Source organism: Hyperoodon ampullatus (assembly GCF_949752795.1).
Source record: "Hyperoodon ampullatus genome assembly, chromosome: 7".
NCBI classification, from domain to species: domain Eukaryota; kingdom Metazoa; phylum Chordata; class Mammalia; order Artiodactyla; family Ziphiidae; genus Hyperoodon; species Hyperoodon ampullatus.
In genome coordinates this window covers 99,922,932-99,945,945 of record NC_136920.1, presented here as the reverse complement: position 1 = coordinate 99,945,945, position 23,014 = coordinate 99,922,932, and the positions used below count along the sequence as shown (strand labels likewise).

At 40.3% G+C, this 23,014-nt stretch overlaps 1 protein-coding gene across 1 annotated transcript in view; it reads right to left on the bottom strand.

The window, feature by feature from the left end:
- Positions 1 to 4,849: 4,849 nt before the first annotated feature.
- The window catches only part of USP28 (ubiquitin specific peptidase 28), a gene marked incomplete at its 5' end in the record, with an annotated part of 57,759 nt that continues 39,594 nt past the window's right edge, over positions 4,850 to 23,014 (bottom strand). The window contains 14 exon segments of the mRNA XM_079709008.1: positions 4,850 to 5,067; positions 6,278 to 6,473; positions 8,148 to 8,271; positions 8,842 to 8,921; positions 9,730 to 9,808; positions 9,911 to 10,089; positions 10,783 to 10,878; positions 12,107 to 12,292; positions 12,454 to 12,593; positions 13,185 to 13,379; positions 15,419 to 15,647; positions 17,057 to 17,127; positions 18,097 to 18,314; positions 20,324 to 20,503. Of these exon segments, the coding sequence (XP_079565134.1) occupies positions 4,892 to 5,067; positions 6,278 to 6,473; positions 8,148 to 8,271; positions 8,842 to 8,921; positions 9,730 to 9,808; positions 9,911 to 10,089; positions 10,783 to 10,878; positions 12,107 to 12,292; positions 12,454 to 12,593; positions 13,185 to 13,379; positions 15,419 to 15,647; positions 17,057 to 17,127; positions 18,097 to 18,314; positions 20,324 to 20,503 (2,149 nt within the window). The 3' untranslated portion in view covers positions 4,850 to 4,891.

Below are 23,014 nucleotides of genomic sequence, written 5' to 3'. Positions count from 1 at the left end.
TGGACAAATTTCTAATAATTTTCCAAAACTGACACAAGGAGTAACCAAAAAAAGTCTGAAAACCCTAAATGTATAAAAGAAGCTGAATCTATACTTAAAAGCATCTTTTCAAAACACACAAAAAACAACTCTGGGATCAGATGGCTTCAACAATGAATTCTGCCAGAAATTAAGGAAGAAATAATCCTATCTTATACAAACTCTTTCAGAGCATAGAAAATGAGAGAACATCCCAACTCATGCAATAAGGCCAGAATAATCTACACCAAAACTTTGATAAGAACATTACAAGAAAAGAAAATAAAAGGACAATCTCTCTCACGAATATACATGCAAAAGTCCTAAACAGAATATGAAAAAATTCCATATGCATATAAAAAATATATCACGATCAAATTCAGTTTCTTCTGGCAACATGGTTGGTTTAAAATTAATAAATGTAATTCACACATGAACAGAGTAAAGGAAAAGACCCATGTAATCATTTCAATAGATAAAGAAAAAGCATTTGATAAATTTCAACACCCATTCATAATTTAAAAAAAACTCAAACTCGGAATAAAAGGAATCTTTCTTTATCTAATAAACAGAATTTATAAAAAGCCTACAGTATGGTGAAATACTGAAACCATTCTCCCTGATATGGGGGGGTGGATAATGACACCCACTATCACCACTTCTATTCAGCATTATACCAGAGGTCCTAGTGTGACCAGTCAAGAAAAAGAAATGTTGTAAGGACTTGAAATAAAAGTCATCATTCACAGATAACATAGTGTATATAGAACATCTAAAAAAAAACTGATAAACTATTGGAATTAATAAGTAATTCTTACAGGCTTGATATAAAATCATCCATTTGTTTCTAGATGTCAGCAACAAACAATTAAAAATGGAATTTTTAAAAATCACAGCATTTACAATAGGCTGAAAAACATCAAAGATCCAGGAATAAATCTTATGAAAGAGGTGGAAGACCTTCATACAGAAACTGAGGAAAACCTAAATAAAAAGTGTATACAATGTTCATAGATCAGATGTCAATTCTCTTCAAATTATCTATAGTCACTATAAACCACATCAAAATCCCTGGAGATTTGTGTATGCATGTGTGAAATTGACAAACTGATTCTAAAATTTATACGGAAATATAAAAAAATCAAGAATAGCCAAGATGATGTTGAAGGTGTCCAAAACTGGACAATTTATTGTACCAGAAATCAAGACTTATAAAGCTACACTAATTAGGACAATGTGATATTGGTAAAAGCAGACAAACAAGCCAATAGAACAGACAAAAGAGCCCAGAAGCAGAACCCTACATAGACACCTTATGACAAAGGCATAGCACTGGGAAACACAAAGTGTTTTCAATAAATGGTGAGGGTCAGTCCACTAAATGTGAAGGGTAAAACAGTGAAACTTCTGGAATATAACACAGAATATCTTTATGACCTTGGAAATAATTTCCTCAGTAGGGCACAGTAGCACTAACCATGAAGGAAAAGACTGATAAACTAGACAACCTTAACATTAGAAACTTGTTTTCACCCAAAGACATCAAATGAAAAGCCAGAGTGGGAGAAGATATAGGCAATGCATATAACCAAAAAAGTTTCCGTAACTGGACTGTATTTTCAAAAAACTTCTATAAATCACTAAGGAAAAGAAAAAAAAAGTGGGCAAAAGACTTAAATACGTATTTCAAAAAAGAGAATAGCTAAAGGCCAATACGTATATTAAGAGATGCTGGACACCCTTAGGACACAGATGTGGACAAAAGAATGTTGCCTGCCATCCCAGGAAAAAAAGGAATGTTGCCCACCATCAAGCCATCAGCCACTGCAGCCAGCCCTGATGGTGCACCCTGAGGGGAATTCAGGACAGAGAAAAACAGGATACTGGCCCTAGATAGTTAAGATGCATATCTAAGGAAAAATTTCAATGAGGCTCACATCTTCTCATAGGTAGAAAAGCGCTAAAAATCATTAACTTGAAATGTCTGGTGTTTTTGTGATTAGTAGTAGTCTTCTAATGTTCAACTACATGTTTTTCCCTCCCTTACCTCTTTGGAACTATCTGAGAGCTATCTGAGAGTATGCCTCCAGGGCCACAGTCCTCAGTAAGGTCCCTAAATAAAACATAACTTGCAACTTGTAGGTTGTGCATTTTTCTTCAGCTGACACAGGGAAGTGCAAATCAAAATGATATCATCACGTGTCTACCAGAATGGCTATATTAAAAATACTGACAAAATCAAATCTTGACAAGGATATGGGGCAACTGGAACTCTTATAAACTGCAGGTAGGAGTTTAAATTGGTGTAACTGCTTCGGAAAACTGTTTGGTAGAACCTCATAAAGATACGTCTACCTATTCCTATGACCCATATATTCTAATGATCTAGTAATTCCACTCAGAATTACATACCAACAGAAACGCATTCTTGGGTGCATCAAAAGACACGTACATGAACGTTCCTGGTACCATTATGGGTAGCAGCCAAAAACTGGAAACACTCAAATGACAATTAGCATAATAAATTGTAAGGTATATTCATTCAATGAAATATAATAAACCAAGCAAGGAAAATGAGTAAACTACAGCTGCAGTTAATTCTCCCTTCTATCCTATCCCTGCTACATCCCAGCCCTTCATTCAATCCTTGCCTCTTCTTCATTCATTATTTAAATTGTTCTATGTATCCACTTCACACCTCTTTCTTGAAGTGGGTAGGGTAACAATGAGTTTATATGCTCCATAGTTCTTGAAAGAGCTAATTAACAAACCCAAATGGAAAAGGATTGCAATTCCAGTTAACCAGGGAAAGGCTAAACCCAGTCTCCAGGGAATTTATGCTGAGGTCAAGTACCCTGCCCAAACTCTTGAAATCATTTCTGGTTAAGGGTCACACTGGTTCTTTCTCCCACCCCACCCCCAACATCCCTTCCCCTCATCCTTTTTCACAACCCTTTAAATAAGTAAAGCCATTCTTAGCTTGAGACAGTTTGCTGACCCTGAAAGAAACTAAGCTGTACCTAAGGCAGCACCAGTACCCGCCATGGTCGTCTGAGTGGATCCACCACTACAGATGTACAGCTGTTCCTTTCTTCACCAACTGCACGTTCTCAAAAGCTCATCAGGAAATAACTAATGTGGAAAGGTACAAAGCAAAAGATTTTACAAGACTTCCAAGGGCAGTCAAGCAGTTGTTAATAGCACAGGCTATGAAGTGAGACACACCAAGGGTTAGTGTCCTAGCTCCACTACTTAGGACACCTATGACCTTGGGCAAACCATAGTCCCCATTTTCATCCCAGGGTTGTTCTATAACTGTGCACAGTAATCAGTAATGACAGCTATTTAAAAGCAGAAGGCAAATGGTGCTACTGCCTAGAATTTTAAATAGTAAAAGGTAATCAATGGGTAAGAAAATTGATCAATTTCCCATGAAACAGATCTTTGCAGTGAGCTTTAAAACACAGAAGCACCTCCGAACATCTGTAAAAGATGGCCTAACCATTAATTTATCCAAAATATAAGAATTTGGTTTCAAGAAAGTAATTTTTTTGCCTTCTAAATCAGAAAAATTACAAAGTGGATACACTTACATGCAATGCAACTAGCAAATGAGATGAAAAGAGATCAGTCACCACTAGGTGCTGCTCAAGAAGTGACCACTGCCTTTCATCCCCATCAAGCTTCTCAATGCTCTCATCTGCCTTTTTCTTTTCAAGAGGAAAAACTGAAACGTGAGAAATGCTTATTGAGTCCATCCATTTCCAAAATAGAAAATATATATTTAAATAAAGGCCATACTGCATACCAAAGGTAAAACAAATACTTTTATTGCACATTTATAAAATCTGCATTGTTGTAGTCAGTGTTTTTCCCTCCCACGATTCCCTCATTAATCTTAAAATTTGGATACCCAATATGGAGCCTTTTAAAAATGATCAACAGGGGATATTTCTCTCTCTACATATACATATACATATATATATATAGATGTTTTTTTCTTTTTACAAACCCACATCCCTTATTTGTTAAAAGCAAAAAAGGGGAGGAGCATCAAAATGTTCTTCTGGGCCAGCAGCAGCCTTAGACATGGGTTTTGACAATTTTCAGACACCAGAAAATTTTACCTAAATGGTTAACTATGAAAATGTGATCTTTAGTCAAGTTTCACAATGCTGTTACTCCGTCTGAAGTCCTTAATGCTTTCCTTTCTTTCACTCAGGACTGAGTATGAGGTTTTCTGGTTTATTTAAAAATATAAAGTAAAAGAGAGAAGAAAGAAAGGAGAGGCAGCTTTCTTTTGACTTTTGAACATCTTCCTGCCACATGCGTGACCTTATGTTCTACCCACGTGTGAAAGGGTAGTGGTTCATCAACAACCTATTTTGTCATCTCCTGTCAAGAGCCAGGCAAGGTGCATACTTCTCCTCTCTTGCAGTTAAGAATTTTTTAATGTCATCTGTATTGGATAAAATAACTAGTAGCTGTTCTTATGGTTCAGGTTCTGATGAATCACCCTTCTACTCTGCTGTCAAAAATACTTATGCCTGAAGGATCATGTTAAAAGTGTCAAGAGGCTTAGAAAAGCCCAAGCATGCTTGTAGGTACAAGAGGCATTTCAGGTCTTCTGCCATAAATCAATACCTTAATACACTGGTTCCTGCCTTTTTTAGTGAAATCGCTTTCATGATTCTGTACCTAAAAAGTGCAATTTTATTTTCAATCCTTCTTTACATACACAGCATGGTTGGGGTCTGGACCTGAATCTTACTTTTCCACCTAATCCCTTTCCCAAGGTAAACACTGTGACAACAGACTTCTGTGCAACAGGCAGTCAACCAAAGACCAGGGTGGGACTTGAACACGTGGGGGCTTATTTCACCGTCACAGTTGACACTCCTTGAATTGACTCCATGACAGCTGCAAACCTGCTACAAAGGTCATAGGGCGAATTGGGTCGAATAGTTGGAGGCTCCTTTAAGACAATGATTTCTGCAGAAGGATCTAGAAGTCTGGGTAGAAACTCCCCTAAGCACAGCTGCAGATTTTCTGTGGAGGAAAAATGGATGGTTACTATACAGCTAAATAAATCTCTGAGTAAAAACTAATAAGTCTGCAATGATAGGAGAAGGTCTTTCATATCGCCATCACCCAGCCTGAAAGGTTAAAGCATTGTTCTGGCCAGCTAATGACAAATGATGATTCCTCCAGGCCAAACCAGTAGCAAAGACCTATTTGCCAAATATACCAAAGTTTTACGTCACTGTTTCAAGCCATGTGACGTGTGGCAGAATAACACTATATATTCACTTCATTATGGACACGTCTTCCAATCAATCATCCTTTAAAGTTTGAGAAAGTACCATAAATATAAGGTACCGTAAATATACTATTGCCGTAAATATAGTGTACCGTAAATATACTATTGCCGTAAATATAATGTACCGTAAATATACTATTGCCGTAAACACAATGCTGCTCTTTTCCTTCAAGTAATTAAAATATACCAGTGTGTACATGGCACTATGTAAAGCTATATATCACGCATGGTCTAAATAAAAATGGAAGGCATTGAAACAAAATTCATAGCTACTAATTATTATAGAATTTTTCAATAAATATTATAAACTTGAACACTTTAACAAGTCAATAGAATATCGCTACATCAGCGAGAAACTAACAAAGAGGATTCGTATTAGGATACATAGCGACTTTCTCAATCTATCAAACTCACCTAAAAATACCTAGTTTTAGGCTCCCTCTCCAAAATGCTTTGGACATGCACAGACGTTCCATTTACTAATTTGTTAACCCTGAAGGCATCATAGTTAATAATATGTTTATGTCTTGCAACTTCAAGTCACAGGAAAATTTAATTATGGCACCAACAGGTAATCAAGCTGCATAAATAGATTTTTGTTTTTAAACTATAAAATTAAAGTTCAGATTTCGGCAGATGAAAAAGTAACAGCAGTCTGACATTCCTGGAGAGCAGTGATTTATTTCAAACAGAGCTGGCTGGCTGGCTGTGGAGGTGATTCAGCAGCCACAGAGGAGGTACGGGGAGGCTGAGAAGGACAGGGGTGCAGGCTCCCACTCCTTGTTTCAATAGAGTAGATGCACTTTTGACTCATTTATATTCTAGGGGATTCCAGTGCCTTAAAATGGTTTGACAACCGGTACTACAGACTGGGTCCACTGCAATTTCTAGAATTCTCAAGGGCCTTGGAAATCACTGGAAGCGGCAACAACAACACACCTGCAATATCTTGCCCAAGGTAAGAGCACCAGTGGTTTCTCATGATCTCAATGGCATCCAAGTCATCCTTGGAGATGTCGTTATTAATGATAAGGTGAATGCAGGGAATGATCAACTCATTCATCACATTAATACCCTCTGTTACCGAGTGCTCATCATTTGTTTCAAAGAGAGAAGCCGCTTTGGCATTCAGCTCCTATAGATAAACAACAGAGTGAACAAAAGTAAAAGTCTGAAAGAGAAGATAAATATCTATTTTAGAAGAGCCTAAACAAGTACTTCCCAAACTTCACTGTACACTGGAATTGCCTGGGGATCTTTAAAAACTACTGATGCCCCAACCCAAGCAAGCTGACTGACTGGTATTTGGGTGACCTGGGCACTGGGATTTTTTTTTTAATGCTCCCAAGGTGATCCGAATGCAGCAAAGTCTCTGACCCAGTGGCCTAAACTTACAAGTCAAGGTCACACTTAACACCCGCTTCTATCAAAAGGCCTATTCAATGGTTCTCAATCTTTACTGAACATCAGAATCACCTGCAGAAGGCAAGCTGATGTCCAGGCGCCTCCCCAGGAGACTGGTTTAACTGTCTGGGGAGATGCCTGGGCCCCAATCATGTGAAAGCTCCTTAGGCGATTCTGACGCACACTGGGGGTTGAGAGCCAGAGGTGGAAAGAATCTAAATCCCTAGTACTGTCTCCCTGTGGCAGCAGAGTGGGACATTCAAAATGTAATCCGTATTTGGTGATTTAAAAAATAAAAGCATGTCTTTACTAAAATTTAGGTCCATCAAATCTACAAGACCCTTTTTTCAGCTTCAGAGTGCCCTGCCATACCTATAACTGATGCAGGAACCCAAGTCTAATCAGAAAATGAAGCTTCTGAGATAAATATGTCATGACTTAATCTCCTCCGCTTGGTATTAACAGAAGCAGTGGGAGAAATGCTGGCCTGACTCCTCCCGTGAAGGGTGATCCTGCCGGGAGTCAGAGGGGCTAAAGGCAAGCACGTGGGTCTGGGAAAGCCGCCTCTGTAGTTTCTGAAGGACAAGCACCTGCAGGAACCCCTGGGGAGGCAGAGGGGATATGGGTCTCCTTCCCACGTGGCGGCCAAATGCAAAATAGGTCAGGATAGATCTCCAGTGGTGTATGACGAGGATATTAACAGAATGGCAGGACCAATCCTGATGGTTCATACCTTTTTAAAAAAAACTGGAATCTCTTTAGAAGTCACTAAAACTCTCATCTACTAGCTTAGCAGGGAACACAGGAAAAACACACGTGTCTTACACGTTTACTCTGGGCCAGACACCGAGAAAACAGCTGAATAAGGAGAGGAACTGTGTGCTCAGGAACTCACAATCTAGTAGACAGGCCATGTGATAAAAGCTATAATGCAGTACATATAAAGGGCACCGAAATGGGGATAAGTGACTCTCACCTAACTTCTATCAGGGGTGGAAGAAGAATGACATTCACTGAAGTAACTTAAAATAATTTGTTTCAGTATAAAACTACTCTTCAGAGTTTGGAAAAATCGAAAACCTGTTGGGGTTTTTTTTTTTTTTTTTTTTTTGGCTGTATGCGGGCCTCTCACTGTTGTGGCCTCTCCCGTTGCGGAGCACAGGCTCCGGACGCGCAGGCTCGGCGGCCATGGCTCACGGGCCCAGCCGCTCCGCGGCATGTGGGATCCTCCCAGACTGGGGCACGAACCCGTGTCCCCTGCATCGGCAGGCGGACTCTCAACCACTGCGCCACCAGGGAAGCCCCTGGAGATTTTTTTAAGTTGTATTTCTTCATGGCTTCAAGGAGCAGAGGTAAACACAATAAAATAATAAAATAGTCGTAAGGCTTTACAATCAGTACAAACCAGAAGGCATTTTCTTCGGTATAAAGCGATCACCGACTCTTTCACGCCCCGCCGGGGCCCCTTCATCAGCAGAGCGGCATTGCTCTGGTAGGCGTACACCAGGTAGGAAAGCGCCTCTTGGTACCTTATTAGAAAGTGGTAGACAAAAAGCAGCTCAGTGCTCCTTCCCCAAATCCAGGGCTTAGTCCCCACTGTTCCCTAATACAAGAATGCAACTGGCTGAAATGATGGAAAAGTCTTAATGATGGAGGCAGCATGGAGCACTGGGAAAAGCCTGAGGGCCAAAGACCACAGCCAGTCTCAGCTCCTCTGCAAAGTGGCCGAGAAACCCAAGGCAAATCATGGAACGTCCCCGGGCTTCTGTTTCTCCCAACTCTAAAACAAAGAAGTGGACGAGAGGCTCACTAAGGTCCACACCAACTCTTAAAATTCACTTTCTGAGTTCATTTTCGTTTATCACAAAGAAAACCTGGCCATTATATCTCTCAACTAAGAAATCTATCATTATGTAAAGGATGAAAAAACATGTGTGACGTTCAGAGCAAAAGTGAAGTGAAACACTGGAAAAAGGTAGAGGCATAGGGTACATGTGAGAAGCGGGGGGTGAAGGTGCTGTGGTCTTCTGAATTCCTGGTAGGCATCAATAACTAAGTGTCCTGACCAGTAATCTCAGTGACATAAGAGGCCAACTTACTTTCCTTTCTGATAGAGTTCCAGGCCTGTCAGGAGATACACAGACACCTTTCGAAACAAACTGTAATCTTCATGCCACTTCTGAAAAGGAATGACAGCCGTTCACGATTATGACCACCACGACTTCTACCCTTTCCACCACAGTAAACTTCAAACTCAGTACAAATACTCATTGAGCACATATGGCCAGGCACAAGAACAGGAGACACAAAGGCTTTCAGATAATAAAGTATTCGACATTTAGAATTAACGTCTACCGCTGACCTTAATTTTCCATGTCTTGTTCCTTCCACCAAGGAACAGAAATACTCACTTCATATGAGCTTTAGAATTTAGGATCTTAATTTCCATCACCCACGTCAAAGTCATTCAGCTCTGGTCTAAATGAACGGCCTCCCGAGTTCTGACAAAACCATCCAGATGATGGAAGACGGGGGGACACGGCCATTCCAACCTCAGAGAACAACACTAAGCTCAGTGGGGGTGGTGACATACTTTAGGTGGCACAGGACAGTGTCTTTCCTACAACACGATGCCTTTTTTGAAAACCTGTAGTCATGCATGTATTTTAATGTGTAAAAATCTGATTTCTGATATAGAAATGTTAGAGAACTAAATTATTTAAAGCAAACCAAAGCCATGAATTCAAGAATTTTATTGCCCAGAACAGGGCTAAAGTGGGTATTTAAGAGAAATGAAGTGCTGATTCAGTCTAACAGAACAATGGAATAAAGAAACTGGCCATTCTAAGGGTAAGAAAAGATCATTCATTCATTCTCACCCAGCTTTTTTTGGGGGGGTGGGTGGCGGGTGGTCAGTCTGTGATAATATAAAATTGTTGGTTTGGCCTTAATGTGTTTGCTTTGTAGATGTAAAGAGAAGATCTCACCTTGTACTCCTCCATATTCATGTCATCTGGACCAATCTCCTTCAATCTCGCTTGAGCCACCTTCATAATACTGATTGACCTGTGAACAAAGTTCAGAAAGCAATGAAAGCTCCCCCTTCAGAGGAGTTAGTCAAGCTAGACCCAGAAGGAAGGGTGGTTCACCGAAGTAGCCCCTCCTCACCTTTCATCATAGCTAAGATTTTTGTCTGCAAACTGTTCCAGAAGGGTCCGCTCTACTACCCTTTTCGGCGCTCCATTTTGGAAGAAGTAGACAAGCACATGCTGAAGTCGAGGATCACTGTGAGAGGTGGGGGTCTCTTTGGCGAGCTGATAGAGCCTGGAGTACTCTTCATGGAATGCCTGTCGAAGACAGAATTGGTGGTTAGAAAGGTGCACACTGTGACCTTCAACACACAGAAACTGATGCCTAAGTGCTACAGAGGTTTTCATCACTCTAAGAAGACTTCTGAGAAGTCCTTCTTACTGAGACATGACAGAGGCAACTATGGAATCTGAAAGTTTCTTTCATTTCATAAGGATAAAACTCCTCTGGCACCAAAGACATACTGTACTCACAAGAAACTCATTTTCCTCATAAAGTTCTCAGAAAAACAAATATTTAGTTTTAATTGTTTCAGGCATATCCTTGAGTACCAAGGATCTGAAATTTAAAAATCTACATGAATGCAATTTCTTCAAGTACCTTAAATTTTATTCAAGTACCTTAAAAAGCATGGCCTTCATTATTATATTATGGCCCCCAAATTACAAAGGCAAGGTCCCATTCACAGCTTTATGAACAGACGGCTCCTAAGAACAACAACAAGCCCTCCAGGCCAGGTGTAACACAGAACACCAAAGCCGCGTCAGTGCCAAGAGAGGAGAAGCCATCAGTGCTGGGAGGTGGCTGGGTCGTTAGCCAGGCAGGAAAGGAAGTTCTATGTTTTACTTCGATGAAAACCTTTTAATCCCATTTTTTAGCATCTAAGGAAATTACTGCCCCGTGTTATGATACCTGTGGTATAAGGATGAGAATTCAAAAAACAGAGATACCTTAATAAGCCCTGCTTCAGACCCATCTCGGTCAAAGGTCTGACGGGCTTTAGCTATGGCCAGGATGACCCCTTGCATGGCAGGGCTCAGCATCACCTACCACAAGAGGGCACAAAACAGAGAGAAAAAGAAGAGAAGAAAGGTTCAAAAGAAGACTGTATGAAAGAAAGGTGAACAGACGGCTGCAGGGAAGCATGGCAGCGTGCTCTGCGGCTGGAACCCACTGCGAGGCAAGGCTCACACACTGGGTCCTACACACATTCACAGCCCTGGCCCTCTGCACAATGTCAAGACTTTGCCCATGACAAGCTATTCCTACATATTCTCTCTAATTTAGCCAATGAATAAAGATGTATGTCTAAAAATACCTGCGATGTGGTGCTACTACAGAATTGAGTTAAATTACAACTCTCAGAGGGGAAGTGTCTGAGGCGAGAGTTCCAACTGAGTTCTGTAATTTGGGTGTATATCCTAAATACACCAGTATTTTAGAGTTTTTTTGTTTTTTTTTTTTTTTGCGGCACGCGGACCTCTCACTGTTGTGGCCTCTCCCGTTGCGTAGCACAGGCTCTGGAGCGCAGGCTCAGCAGCCATGGCTCACGGGCCCAGCCGCTCCGCGGCATGTGGGATCTTCCCGGACTGGGGCACGAACCCGTGTCCCCTGCATCGGCAGGCGGACTCTCAACCACTGCGCCACCAGGAAAGCCCTATTTTAGAGTTTTACTAGGATGACGAGCACATTTTAAACAGTCTGGAAACTAGGGGATACACAGATAACACTTTACAAAGTGAAACTCTTACAATGATTAAAAAAGTGCCCCACAGGAAAAAACGGAAACCTGAGGATGGGATTCCCGACAGTTAGTGTGTGGTGACAACTGTACAGGCGGCAGACAATGAACAACCTGGGATTCTACAGCTTCTCCCTAAAGCTTCAGAATTAAAAACACCTTCAAGTCACATCTGTTTTTTTGCTCACTAGACAACTGAAAACTTTATATTTGGAGGAGACACAATGGACTAATATTACCAAAGACAAAGACTCCTAAAGGCAATTTCTTTGCTCATAATACCAAACAAAAAACTAAGTTCTGCCTTTCTGAGCCATCTGGACTCCGCAGCGGCCCTCATAAGGACAGGTCTGGGTAGGTATATACTGGCAGCAGTGTACAGTGGTAACTGAGATATAGGCTCTCTTGCCCATTATTTGTGTCAATGAGAAAACAGTAACTATTGCCAAACACCTCACACAACTCTATTCAGTCACGTGAGAAGGAAATACAAGACTGACAACAGACAGCTAAACCCTGACTCATCTCTGTACCTCCTCATCATATCCATCTGCATCAGATCTAACCAGAATCCTTCCCACACTGGGAATCTCGACTTCAGAGACCTCAGCATTAGGCTGGGCAGCAGACTCTGCGTCATGAGCCTGTGCGGGCTGCTCGGGCTGCTCTGCAAGGTCTGTTTCCGGGGACATGGGCTTCTGGGGTTCAGCTTCCTTAAGCTGTGGCAGCAGAATGGAGAGAAAGAGTAAGAAAAAAACAGAAGAAATAAAGAGGGATTGGTTAAATGCAGCAGGCACAGGATAACAGAAATGCGAGAAACTGTGGCCGTTATTGCCGAGAGCCCACCCCTCTTGCACTTGGGCTTCTAAGCCATTCTCACCTCACTCAGCGCTGCTTCCACACCACTCTTCTCGTAGGCGCGTGCCGTGTTTGCAATAGCCTGGGCGGTCTGTTCCTTCACGATCACAGCATGCTCGGAGGACAAGCAGCGAGCCCCGTGGGAAGAGGCGACTGAAGACTCTGATAAAGAACCGCACAAAGGAATTAGCATCTGATGAGAAGTAACCTCTAGAACACTCTGTAAAAGGCAAGCAGGATTGATACAATGTTTCATGTGCAAACCTTCTAACAAACCTTTTTAAAAAACCTATGCAACTTTCCCCTAGAAACTAGTGACTAAAAGAAATGGCTACTTTAGCAAGAAGCCACTGATGATGCTGTAAAGTTTAATGTGCTCCTGATGCTGTCATATTTCTTTATGCCAAGAAGCCTTCCTACGAACGACCATCTGTTAGGAAATCACCTTTGGAGAATAGTTTTCATAAAATCTACCTATTAATCCTACGTAGTTTCTCCTGCAACCTGGGAAATAAGCAAAAAGCTAAACAGAGTGAAAGTACAGGTAGCTAGTCTTCCTGCTCTTACTTCTGCTCAGCAGAAATGACAGTCTAGAGCCACAGGCTAGGCCGTCAGGTTGTGCAACACCAACTCTATCTGAACTCCAGTGTGCAGACCGTGGCACGGCTCTCTCAGATGAAGTGCACGGGACTGGCTACTGGAGTGCAGCATGAATCCCACCAGATCACCGGCATACATGCCCTTCTCAGGTACCTTGTGATGGAGAGAAATCCTGTGATGCTGAGCTGCTGGAAGACTCCATTTGAGGGATTTTGCAAGACTGCTCCTCTTCCCACTCCTCTACTTCCTGCTCAAACCTCCAGTTATCTTCCTGAATGTAATGCTTAAGTTCAACAGAGAGGGCTTCCACTTCTCCTGACATCTGATCTAATTCATTCGGGGCCGCCTCTGAGGAAGAACAAAGACAGGGTTTAAACGAAGTGCCACCAAGCAAAAGGCCTCAAGGAATCCAAAGGTCCTTTCTAGAAAGAAAGAAAATAAGACACTTTGTCTTTTTTTCTTACTCCTAATGAAAAATACATACACACGTACATAATCCATCTGAAGCACTGACAGTATCAGGCCAACAGTCACAGCACCCCAGTAACAGTGCCTGGCATATCAGTAGGTAGGCACATTGAATATTTGTTAAATGAATCAATCGACGATAATGACTAAGGATTTGGAATAGAGGCCAATCAGTGACAAAGCAGCAAGAACAAACCAAACATTTCTTGGAAACTGAGAAAATCATGAGATCCAATGGATATTTCAAGGTAGATCGTTTTATCAGTGTAACCAATGCTCCTGTTACTGATAAGAATATCCATCTCAAGACGGTTAGAGATGAATTCCAAGACATTTATACTGCCTTAAGTTTCACACAATCAAGTGCTATAAGAAAGCAAACTGATACAAAGGTTAGATGGTCAATAATACCTGGTTCATTAAAGGCTATGATGAAGAGTGGCAAGGATATCAAGGACATATTAAATCTCATTTCTAACCCTGTGACCAAAACAAAACATAAAAACCTACAGCAGAATAGCACATCCATGTACTGGTTGCTACTAACTAGTCTTTTCACTAAGCAAATGACAGTTTCCACTTTTTGTCTGTTTCTGTAATATAAAAATGAGCCATACGTGTAACAACAAGGCTCCTATATACCACCAACAGCCAGCACAATTATTTGTACAGTAACTCCCACGAGCAGCTGTTCCTGCTTTCACACTGAAAACATGCAATTATGAAGATCAGTTACCATTAAGTGATCATTCTCTCCATCCCTTATCCCTCAAGCACACACTAACAAACCAGAAAGATCATTTGCTGCCTGGACAAAATGCCTTACGTGTTTTCTTACTTATGCAACACAGTGAAGTCTGAACACTAAAAGAAGATGCCTTCCATGATCTCAGATGTGAAAGGAAGAAAGAAAGAGAGAGTAATATAAATGGAAAACAGCACAGAACCTGGAATCAGAATATTTACTGGCTATAAGACTCCAGACAGGGGCTTTCCTGGTGGCGCAGTGGTTGAGAGTCCGCCTGCCGATGCAGGGGACACGGGTTCGTGCCCCGGTCCGGGAAGATCCCACATGCCGCGGAGCGGCTGGGCCTGTGAGCCATGGCCACTAAGCCTGTGCGTCCTGAGCCTGTGCTCCGCAACGGGAGAGGCCACAACAGTGAGAGGCCCGCGTACAGCAAAAAAAAAAAAAAAAAAAATTCCTGCCCTGCCTACCTCCCTTTTAGAGTTATAAGTTATTAGAGAAATAAAGTTTGAAAGCGTGCAGTAAGGATTAAAGTACCAACATAAATGATAATTATGATTGCTCTTAGCATTAGCAGTAGTATTATGAGAAGTATGAAATTGTTCAAGCAAATCCACTTGTAACATCTAGCTATTCTCCAAAGGGTGTAAAAATATGCGTGCAATAATGTCACTACAAGAGAAAAGAAACTAGAGGCAACTTAAAAGTCTGTCAATGGGAGGCTGGTTTCATAGATTATATACATATTCCATGCAATGGAATCATTATGCAGTTGTTAAAAAGAATAAGTTGGTTCTATTTATAAAAATATAGAGATCACTAAGAAAAACAATTAATGAAAAAGAGGGAGAACAGAATGGAAAAATATCCCCTTTGGGGGGAAAAATTGGGTGTGGGATAGATATCGATAGATAAAATCTAGCCTCTGCATAGAACATTTCTTGAAGACTACACATGAAACCTAAGAATGGATGCTCGTTGGGCTCAAGGACGGATGTAGGAAAGCAAATTTATTTTTCCTTTTTAGTCTCCTTTATACTATTTGTATTTTTTAAATACATGATTACTTTATAATAAATCTGAGTTAAAATTTTTATTTTAAACTACAAGATTGTTCCCTTCCCTGAGCAGTACAGATTTCCCCCACCCCAGGCTTCTGTTAAGGTGTTTTTACCTGCACTGAAGTGGGGTAGCTTGTCATTAATGTACATCAGGCAGTAAGCACTAACATTTCTCAGGCCCCCATAGGAATCCCTTTCAAGTTCTTCCCAGGAAGACTCGGTAACAGAGATGTCATTGTACTTGAGCCAGACTTGTCGGGGCTGATTATAGATAAAGGCCCAGTAGTGTCCTGCATTTGCTTGTCCTTCGTGAACAAGAACTGCATGCAAACGATAAGGCACCTGCAAATCACAAAGCAATTCCTGTATCAGGTTAAGCAAAATAATCTGACAAGACTTAGGCTACTAAAATTCAAAAGTATACCCAACTATTGGACATCAGAAAACTGCCTGTTTATACAAGTGTTTGATGTTAGGTTCACATCAAAACATCTTGTTGATTCAAGATGAACTAACGAAAACACAGCCTTGGAATCTCCTAATTATGTCTTGGTTCCTGAATCTTTAAAATCGGACAATTGAACTAGATGACCTCGTTGAGGCCTCTTTCAACTCTAAACTCCTATGGTTACAGATCTAAAACGAAAGATAACTGAGACCTATTTATCCCCCGAGTTCCAAACTCAGTTTATCTAAAAACAGAATCACCATGACTACTCATGTTGTGAAGATGTTTACCACACTTGGTACCTACAACAAGTTTAGTAGCTATCTTGTTCTATGCCTATTTTATTTGTTAACAAAATCTAAGTTAGCATATTTCATTATGAGTCAGTCTCGTGGACTCTATATTTCTTCTTGCAAGTAATCATCCACTTATCTGGGGGTGAAGACCCTTTTAACCACATACTTGTTTGTTTCAACATGTGAAAAGCCTTTTTTCCCCCAATATGGGGAAAATAGAGCAATGCTTAAGTGCCAAGTAAGTACTGGTGAAAGAAAGGAAAGTCAGCCATTGAATCAAAGTAAACTTACATTTAATCAGTACCTTGACATGTTTTTACTGGTGGTGAAATTTTTTAAATAATAGAAAAGAGAAAATGGGGAACAGCCAAGATTTGCATGATGCACTCCTGCTGTGCAACACGACTGTGCCTCCACGCGACCCTAGAAACAGAGCTCTCCTCCCACAGCCTATCGTTCACACAGAAGCCAGTGGAGGGCAGGCCCCTAACTGGAGCCTCTTTCCCCTCTATGCCCAGAATGTTACTCTAAACAAAAACATATGTGGAAACTAAAATTTCTGCCCTGCCTACCTCCCTTTTGGAATTACTAGAGATATAAAGCTTGAAAGCACGCTGCTAAACAAAGGATCACGAAGGATCATGGTACTTTGGAAAGGATGGGGAACCAGACCCTGGTCAGGTTGCCCCCACTGCACTACTTAAGTTACCATTTTATGAGAAATTTTTATTAATATTTAATGACAAACCTTTCAAATACATGAAAAAAATACCATGTGGCAGAATCAAAACAAATATATTTTAGGTTCTGTTGGTGACAGAAGATACACTGCTTTTTTTTTTTAGCCTAAAATATAGAATACTAGCTATTTCTTTCCTAAAGTTATTTTTATATCTCAGGGAAGTTTCCATTCAGTTTCAAAGAAAACCATCAACTTTTCTTTTTGTATCTACCATTAGCACCATTAGAACATGCCTTGACTACCTTCCCATCAATTTTCATTCTACCTGACGGAGGAGAGGATCACAGTACATCTGCTCAATAGTCTGGGTAGTGCTTGCAATACAGTTCTTTAAATCTGTTAAAAAAAAAAAAAGAATACTTAGTTAAAATGATTTCATTACACGTCAGCCAGGCAGCTTTAGCTCTGCAAAGAGTACGGCTTCTCTGCACCTGGGGTTCTGACCAGTTCACCTTCACGCTATGAACCACGAAGAAGGACGCAGTTTTAAAGTAGGTGGAGCTTTAGGTTACAAAGGCTTTTAGTTTAATATAACTACATTAAGATTTTTAAAAAATCACCTCTTATAATTCACACCAGAATGTCTTAGAGAGAAAACAGTTTCTAGAAAAAGACCTTAATGGGGCACCTGGGTGTAAAATATATGTCCCACGGACAGGACCGGAAAGGAGAAGGCGGAACAAAAGGCAGGGCCAGATTTCTATGAATAAGAACCTGGGAGGAATCGAGATTTGTATTCCTTCTTTATTTACTGCTCTCTGGATAAAAGGAGAAAGAAGGGGAGGAGGGGAAGTCCGAGCAACAAGACAACGAGGCCAAAGGATTTTCGGAACAGAATGCTGAATAATACGACTTTACATTGCGTGCATTACTCAAATAGTCTTTGCTTCATTAACCTTCAATAAAGCATACTTCATGTAGAAAAGACTTTAAAAGTGGTAATTCAGGAAAACAAAATTCTAAGTTTGGGTCAACTGAAGCCAGAGTTCAGATAAACTATGGGAAAAGAAAATCAGCAGATGCAGACAATTCTCAGCCAAAGGTTAAGTGTCTTGAGTGTCCAAGCTACCCAGGATTTCCCAGAAATTTTGAGGACGGAATCCAGGGGGGAATCTTTTCATGGTTGGAAAAGAGAAGCGTGTGACCCAATCTCACAGGGAACAAAAAGTACCAAAGAGGTCACAATCCCCAAAATTTAACAGTATACATGGCAATGGCAGGACATGTACCCAAGGTACCTAACTTCCACATATTCAAACAAACAGAAAAGGCAAAGAGTAACTGGGAAGTATTGAAAGAGCCAACCTTGTATATCTTGTTCAATCTCGCTCCTCCACCTCTGAAGGCAGGTCTTAACAAAGTTTATCTCCTCGTCTGTGACCGTTCGAGGAGCTGGGTGTGAGGGCATTTCCATGGAAGATCGGGAAGGTGTAAGTGGCTGATTCGCCACCTTAGACTTGTGTACAGAATCTTCAGAAGAAAAGGTACTTTCAGCATCTTGAGACGTGCTCTCTTTACTTGTACTGAAGGAAGATAAAAAACATGCTCAGATGATGATTTCCAAAATATGCCTTGGCCTAATGCGCTTTCTAAAGCAAGCTGCTACGTGGAGAAGTACAGCTATAACTTAGTGTTTACTCTGCAGAGTTACTGAGCCAAACCTTTCCTTTACAAGCATCATCTCATTTAACACAACTTGCTCATGAGGCAGGTACTATGACCATCCCTATTTTACCAACTACAAACCTAAGATTTAGAGAAATAAAGCAACGTATCCAAGTTCACCCAGTTAGTAAACGACAGAGAGGGATTTACACCCAGATCTGCCTGGGTTTAAGAGTCTATGCCTCCTGCTCTCTAACCACTTGCCTTTTCATGAAGAAAGGATGAGAAAGAACATGGAAAAGAGAAGATTGGGACTGGAATAATCAAGGAATCAACTATAGTGTTTCCAAGATGCAACTGACTAAAGTGAGATGGATAGACAGATCCAGGAACAAAATACACAGAAGAAAAAGAGTATCAGCTCAACATTCAACTCACAGGAATACAAATAGGTGGCCCCCTGGGAGAGCACAGGGTGCAGGACTTAAACGCAGACAATCTCAGCTCTACCACGCCTTAGCCAAATACCCAAGGAGAAGTTAGTAGCCTCAGGCAAGTAATCTAATACCTCAGCTATGAAATGTGGGATGTTAACTTCTTTACATTGTTGTTGTAAACCAAGAATAAAGTATGTAAAGTAAATGTTAATTTATCTACTAATTAACTAATGCCAAACAAACTGCACATAGACAAACCAGCAGGAATATAAACTAATCCTGTGATTGTACTTAGGTTTCTGTTTCACACCAAAACTGAAGAATACAAACTTCCTACCTCTGACTTAAAAGAAACCCTCTCTGCCTTTCCCACCTGCCTTTCTCCCATACACAGAGTAATGGAGAAAACCTCTTTTCCCTAAGGACCCATACATGGAAAAATAAGCCCAATATAAGCAAAAGAGCAGACATCTCAATCTCAGAAAAGATTACACACACACACAGAGCACTTTAAAATCCAATATAGGCAGTACTATTTTATGTTATTAAACAGATTAAACCACTTTTAAAAAATGAAAACCATTTACAGTTTACAAAGGACATAAAAATATTCTACAAAACTCCAAAGAAAGACGCACAGGTAGAGTATAAAAGTAAAAGAACCCCCCACCCCTTGCCTCACGCCATCCCCTAGAGATAATCACTCCTACCATTTGGAATGTTCTATCCAGATATGCACTTCTGCACACACATCAATGAATGAATATTAATACGTGTGTGTGCGGCGGGGGGAGCTGGAAGAATGATTGTTTTGTTTTGTTTTTTTAACATCAGAGTCTAACCTTTTCTATAGGTTCTAGTGTTTTTGTTAGCCAGGACACACACATCAAATTTGATCCGCGCTGGCCCCAGTGGCTCCTCCAGGCCACAGAAGGTGCTGTACACGGCTGAGCTGCAAGAGAATCAAGGGCTCATGTGACGTGGCCTCGCTGTCTCTTTACTGGATAAACCCCTTTAGGCTGTCCTCTTCAATTTCTAGCAAGTTCTTTTCCATATCTTAATTTTCTATTTGTAAGCTTCCCTTCCCTTGATGTTTACTTAGCCATGCACACTTCTTCAGCAAACGAGAAAACGATATGTTTTAGAAGATCAGGGGCTGAGGTTTCCTCTGAGGAAGGCCTTTTGTGGCACCTAGCTTATAGCAAGCTCAAAGCAAGGTGGGCCTGCTGGAGAATGAACACTATTCCAAATAGTTCAAAACGCCTCTGAAATAATCCCAACTATCCTGTGGGCAAGACGAAGGCACCGGTGGGAATTATTATGAAAAATTCACCCAAGTGACAGTTGGCAAAATCCCTCCCTTTAAGACAAAGAGCTCACGGCCTTTGAGCTCTTACGGGGTGAGTGTTAATCAGGTGGAAAGATGGTGCACAGTTCAAATTAAACCAAAAAACCCATTATATACTATTTTTAAAACTTGTTTGCATTACCTTTCCTTGGACATCAGGTCAGAAGCCGGGCAGTGCGCAGAAGAAAGTGGTAACGTCATGCGTGCATCACTTTGAGATGCAGGGTTTTCTGAGGCAGGTTTTGTACTAGCAAATTCAATAACATATTTCAACATGTCCGGAAGTGGGAACCGAGCTGGGCCCGAGCCGTACTTCACATACCTAGGAGGCAGAGACAGTGGTACTCTACTGCCAAGGCTGCCTTGTATTTTCAGGCTCTCTGACAAAAGATCTGTTATTTTCTGGAGAGTCAATGGAAAGGCTTATTCCTAAAAGCCATACAATATTTAATATATTAATCTATAGAGCAAAAAGTTCTCTAACTACAAAAGTGAAAACTGACAATAACCTGAATTTTTACACCTGGCAAAAAGCATTTAAAATGGGTTCCTAGTTAAAGTCACGCCAGTGATGCTTCCTCTTGATTCATATCATTTAGGCTCTTGTCATAAAAGTAAATTCTGTTTCTTAAAGCAAAAGAGATATGTTATCATTACTCAAATCTGAAAATAATGCTGGTGAACTAGTACCCAAGGGTTTCTTCTCTGCTGCCCTTTAGATCAAGTACTCTGAAATTAGGAAAAACGAGAGAGAGAAATCTGGAAATGGGAAGCAGGTATTGACAAAGGTCAGAGATAAGAAAAGGCAAATCTTTCTTCTGCCGAGTCCTACGTACCCTATTATTCACATAATCATTCAACAGCACAGGCCAGGAATAAATTATTGAAGATTTCTTTGGGATTAGTAAATAATAAATGTCTTCAATACGTAACCAAAACAACTAATTAATTATTTTAATAGTACCCAATGTTCTGCCATTACTAGCATATGCTACACTCAGTAAAGAGATTTACTTTAGTGAATTCTACAGCTCACTGCAGAAGACAGTCTAAATGGTACATAATTAAGCTGACTCATTGGTACAGGTAAACTATAATCCTGGGATTCCATTTATAAAAGGATAGAGTCACTTCACATTTCTCTAAAGAAAGTGAAAAAAGAAACAGGCATAAAACTAGGAAGAAGGAAAATTGTCTGTTTCTATATCAAAGAGGACATTATGAAATAAAAAATATATATAATGCGACTCAAAATGAACCACGTTAGAGGGTATGCAGCAAAGACACTTCAGTTACTCTAACTGAAAGGAGAACTAGAATGATTTCTCCTGTGGATCTGCCTGCCACAGAGAGTTACAGCTTTCACTGAAAAGGATATTAAATATGTAAAACTAGAAGAACTTTGAAGAACTGTTCCATTCCTTACATTCCTATTTCCTTGGCTTAATTTCAGCTATCAGCTTACCTAAACTCAACTGGTCTTTCAAGACCTACTTTCTCCATGAAGTCTCCTCTCCATATGCCATGCCCCCAAATGCCAAAGGAACATCTCCCCTCTCTGAACTCCTACAGTACATGAACTAAACCTCTTGTCTATCCCATAGACATGGTTAACATGTCTTCTTAAGCTTTCAGTGATTGTTGAAAGAAGTTATTAATACAGCACTGGCTTGGACCAAAGGAAACATCTTCTTACTAGCACTGCAGCATTGATAATCTGTCATAAGATTTTAAGTCATTCTTTTACATCTGTAACTCTTCTCAGTCAGGTTTGCTGTATTTTAATGTGATACTTATATAAAATTTCAGGAAAAAATTTTCTCTAAGAAACTTATCTTCAATTTTATGACGATCATTTTTCTGTTCTTCTACTGAATTCCTTTAGACCAACTACTTCATACAATGCAGCGCTTGTATTAATTTAGTAGAATCAGAGCAAAAGTAGTTTCAAAAAAGATGTCTACACTGTACACAAGAAATCTTATTTTTAATATTAGAGTACCTTATAGAAGAAATGGTGAACATTTTTATTTTTTTAAATAATAAAAGTAATGCATGCACCTGGTAAGAAAACAAATACAAAAAGTGTAAAACAAACCACAAAAGCCATCCACCCCCATCTCACTTCTACCACCTAATGGTATCCATTAACAGTGTCTTGTATAGATTCCCAGGATTATGTCACACACAGACAAGCAATTTTTAAAAAAATTACCTAAGTAAAATTATCTGAAATTTTAAAAGCCACTTTATTTTAAAAAGAAAGTAGTATCATACTATAGAAAATGCTCCTGTACACTATTTTAAAATCTAAATAAGCCAGAATGCCTTGCTGGTTACTGGCAAATTGAGCATTTTTGAGCTATAGTGCATCACGTATATCTGGTTGTATAAACACAGAACTTTCCAATCTTACAAAGTATCACTAAAACCTTAAAAGTAAAATATTGCCACAGGTATAAAGTCCCATAAGTCACTTCCAGGAGTATGTGAGGAATCAATCCCCAGCTTAAGTCTATATTTAGACAACTAGATGATGGATCATAATACCTCCTGGATAAGTTCTTCCTAAGTAAGAGAGAGGGAGCTGGGGAGGGGCACCTATAGGTACAGGGTCTGCCTCGCGCTGGTATGGAAGGTTCTGCCCGTCAGGGAAATTACTGAGCTAACAATGAAGTGGGTAGAGGTGGGGTGGTAGCAGCAAAGATGCTAAGTAGATAAAGGGGGAAAAGCCACTGACAGTGTACTTATGATTTCCTTCCTGCACATTAAATCAATGGGCTCTCTTCTACTAGAGAGAAATGACACTGACTCCTCCCTAGGAAGTCACGTG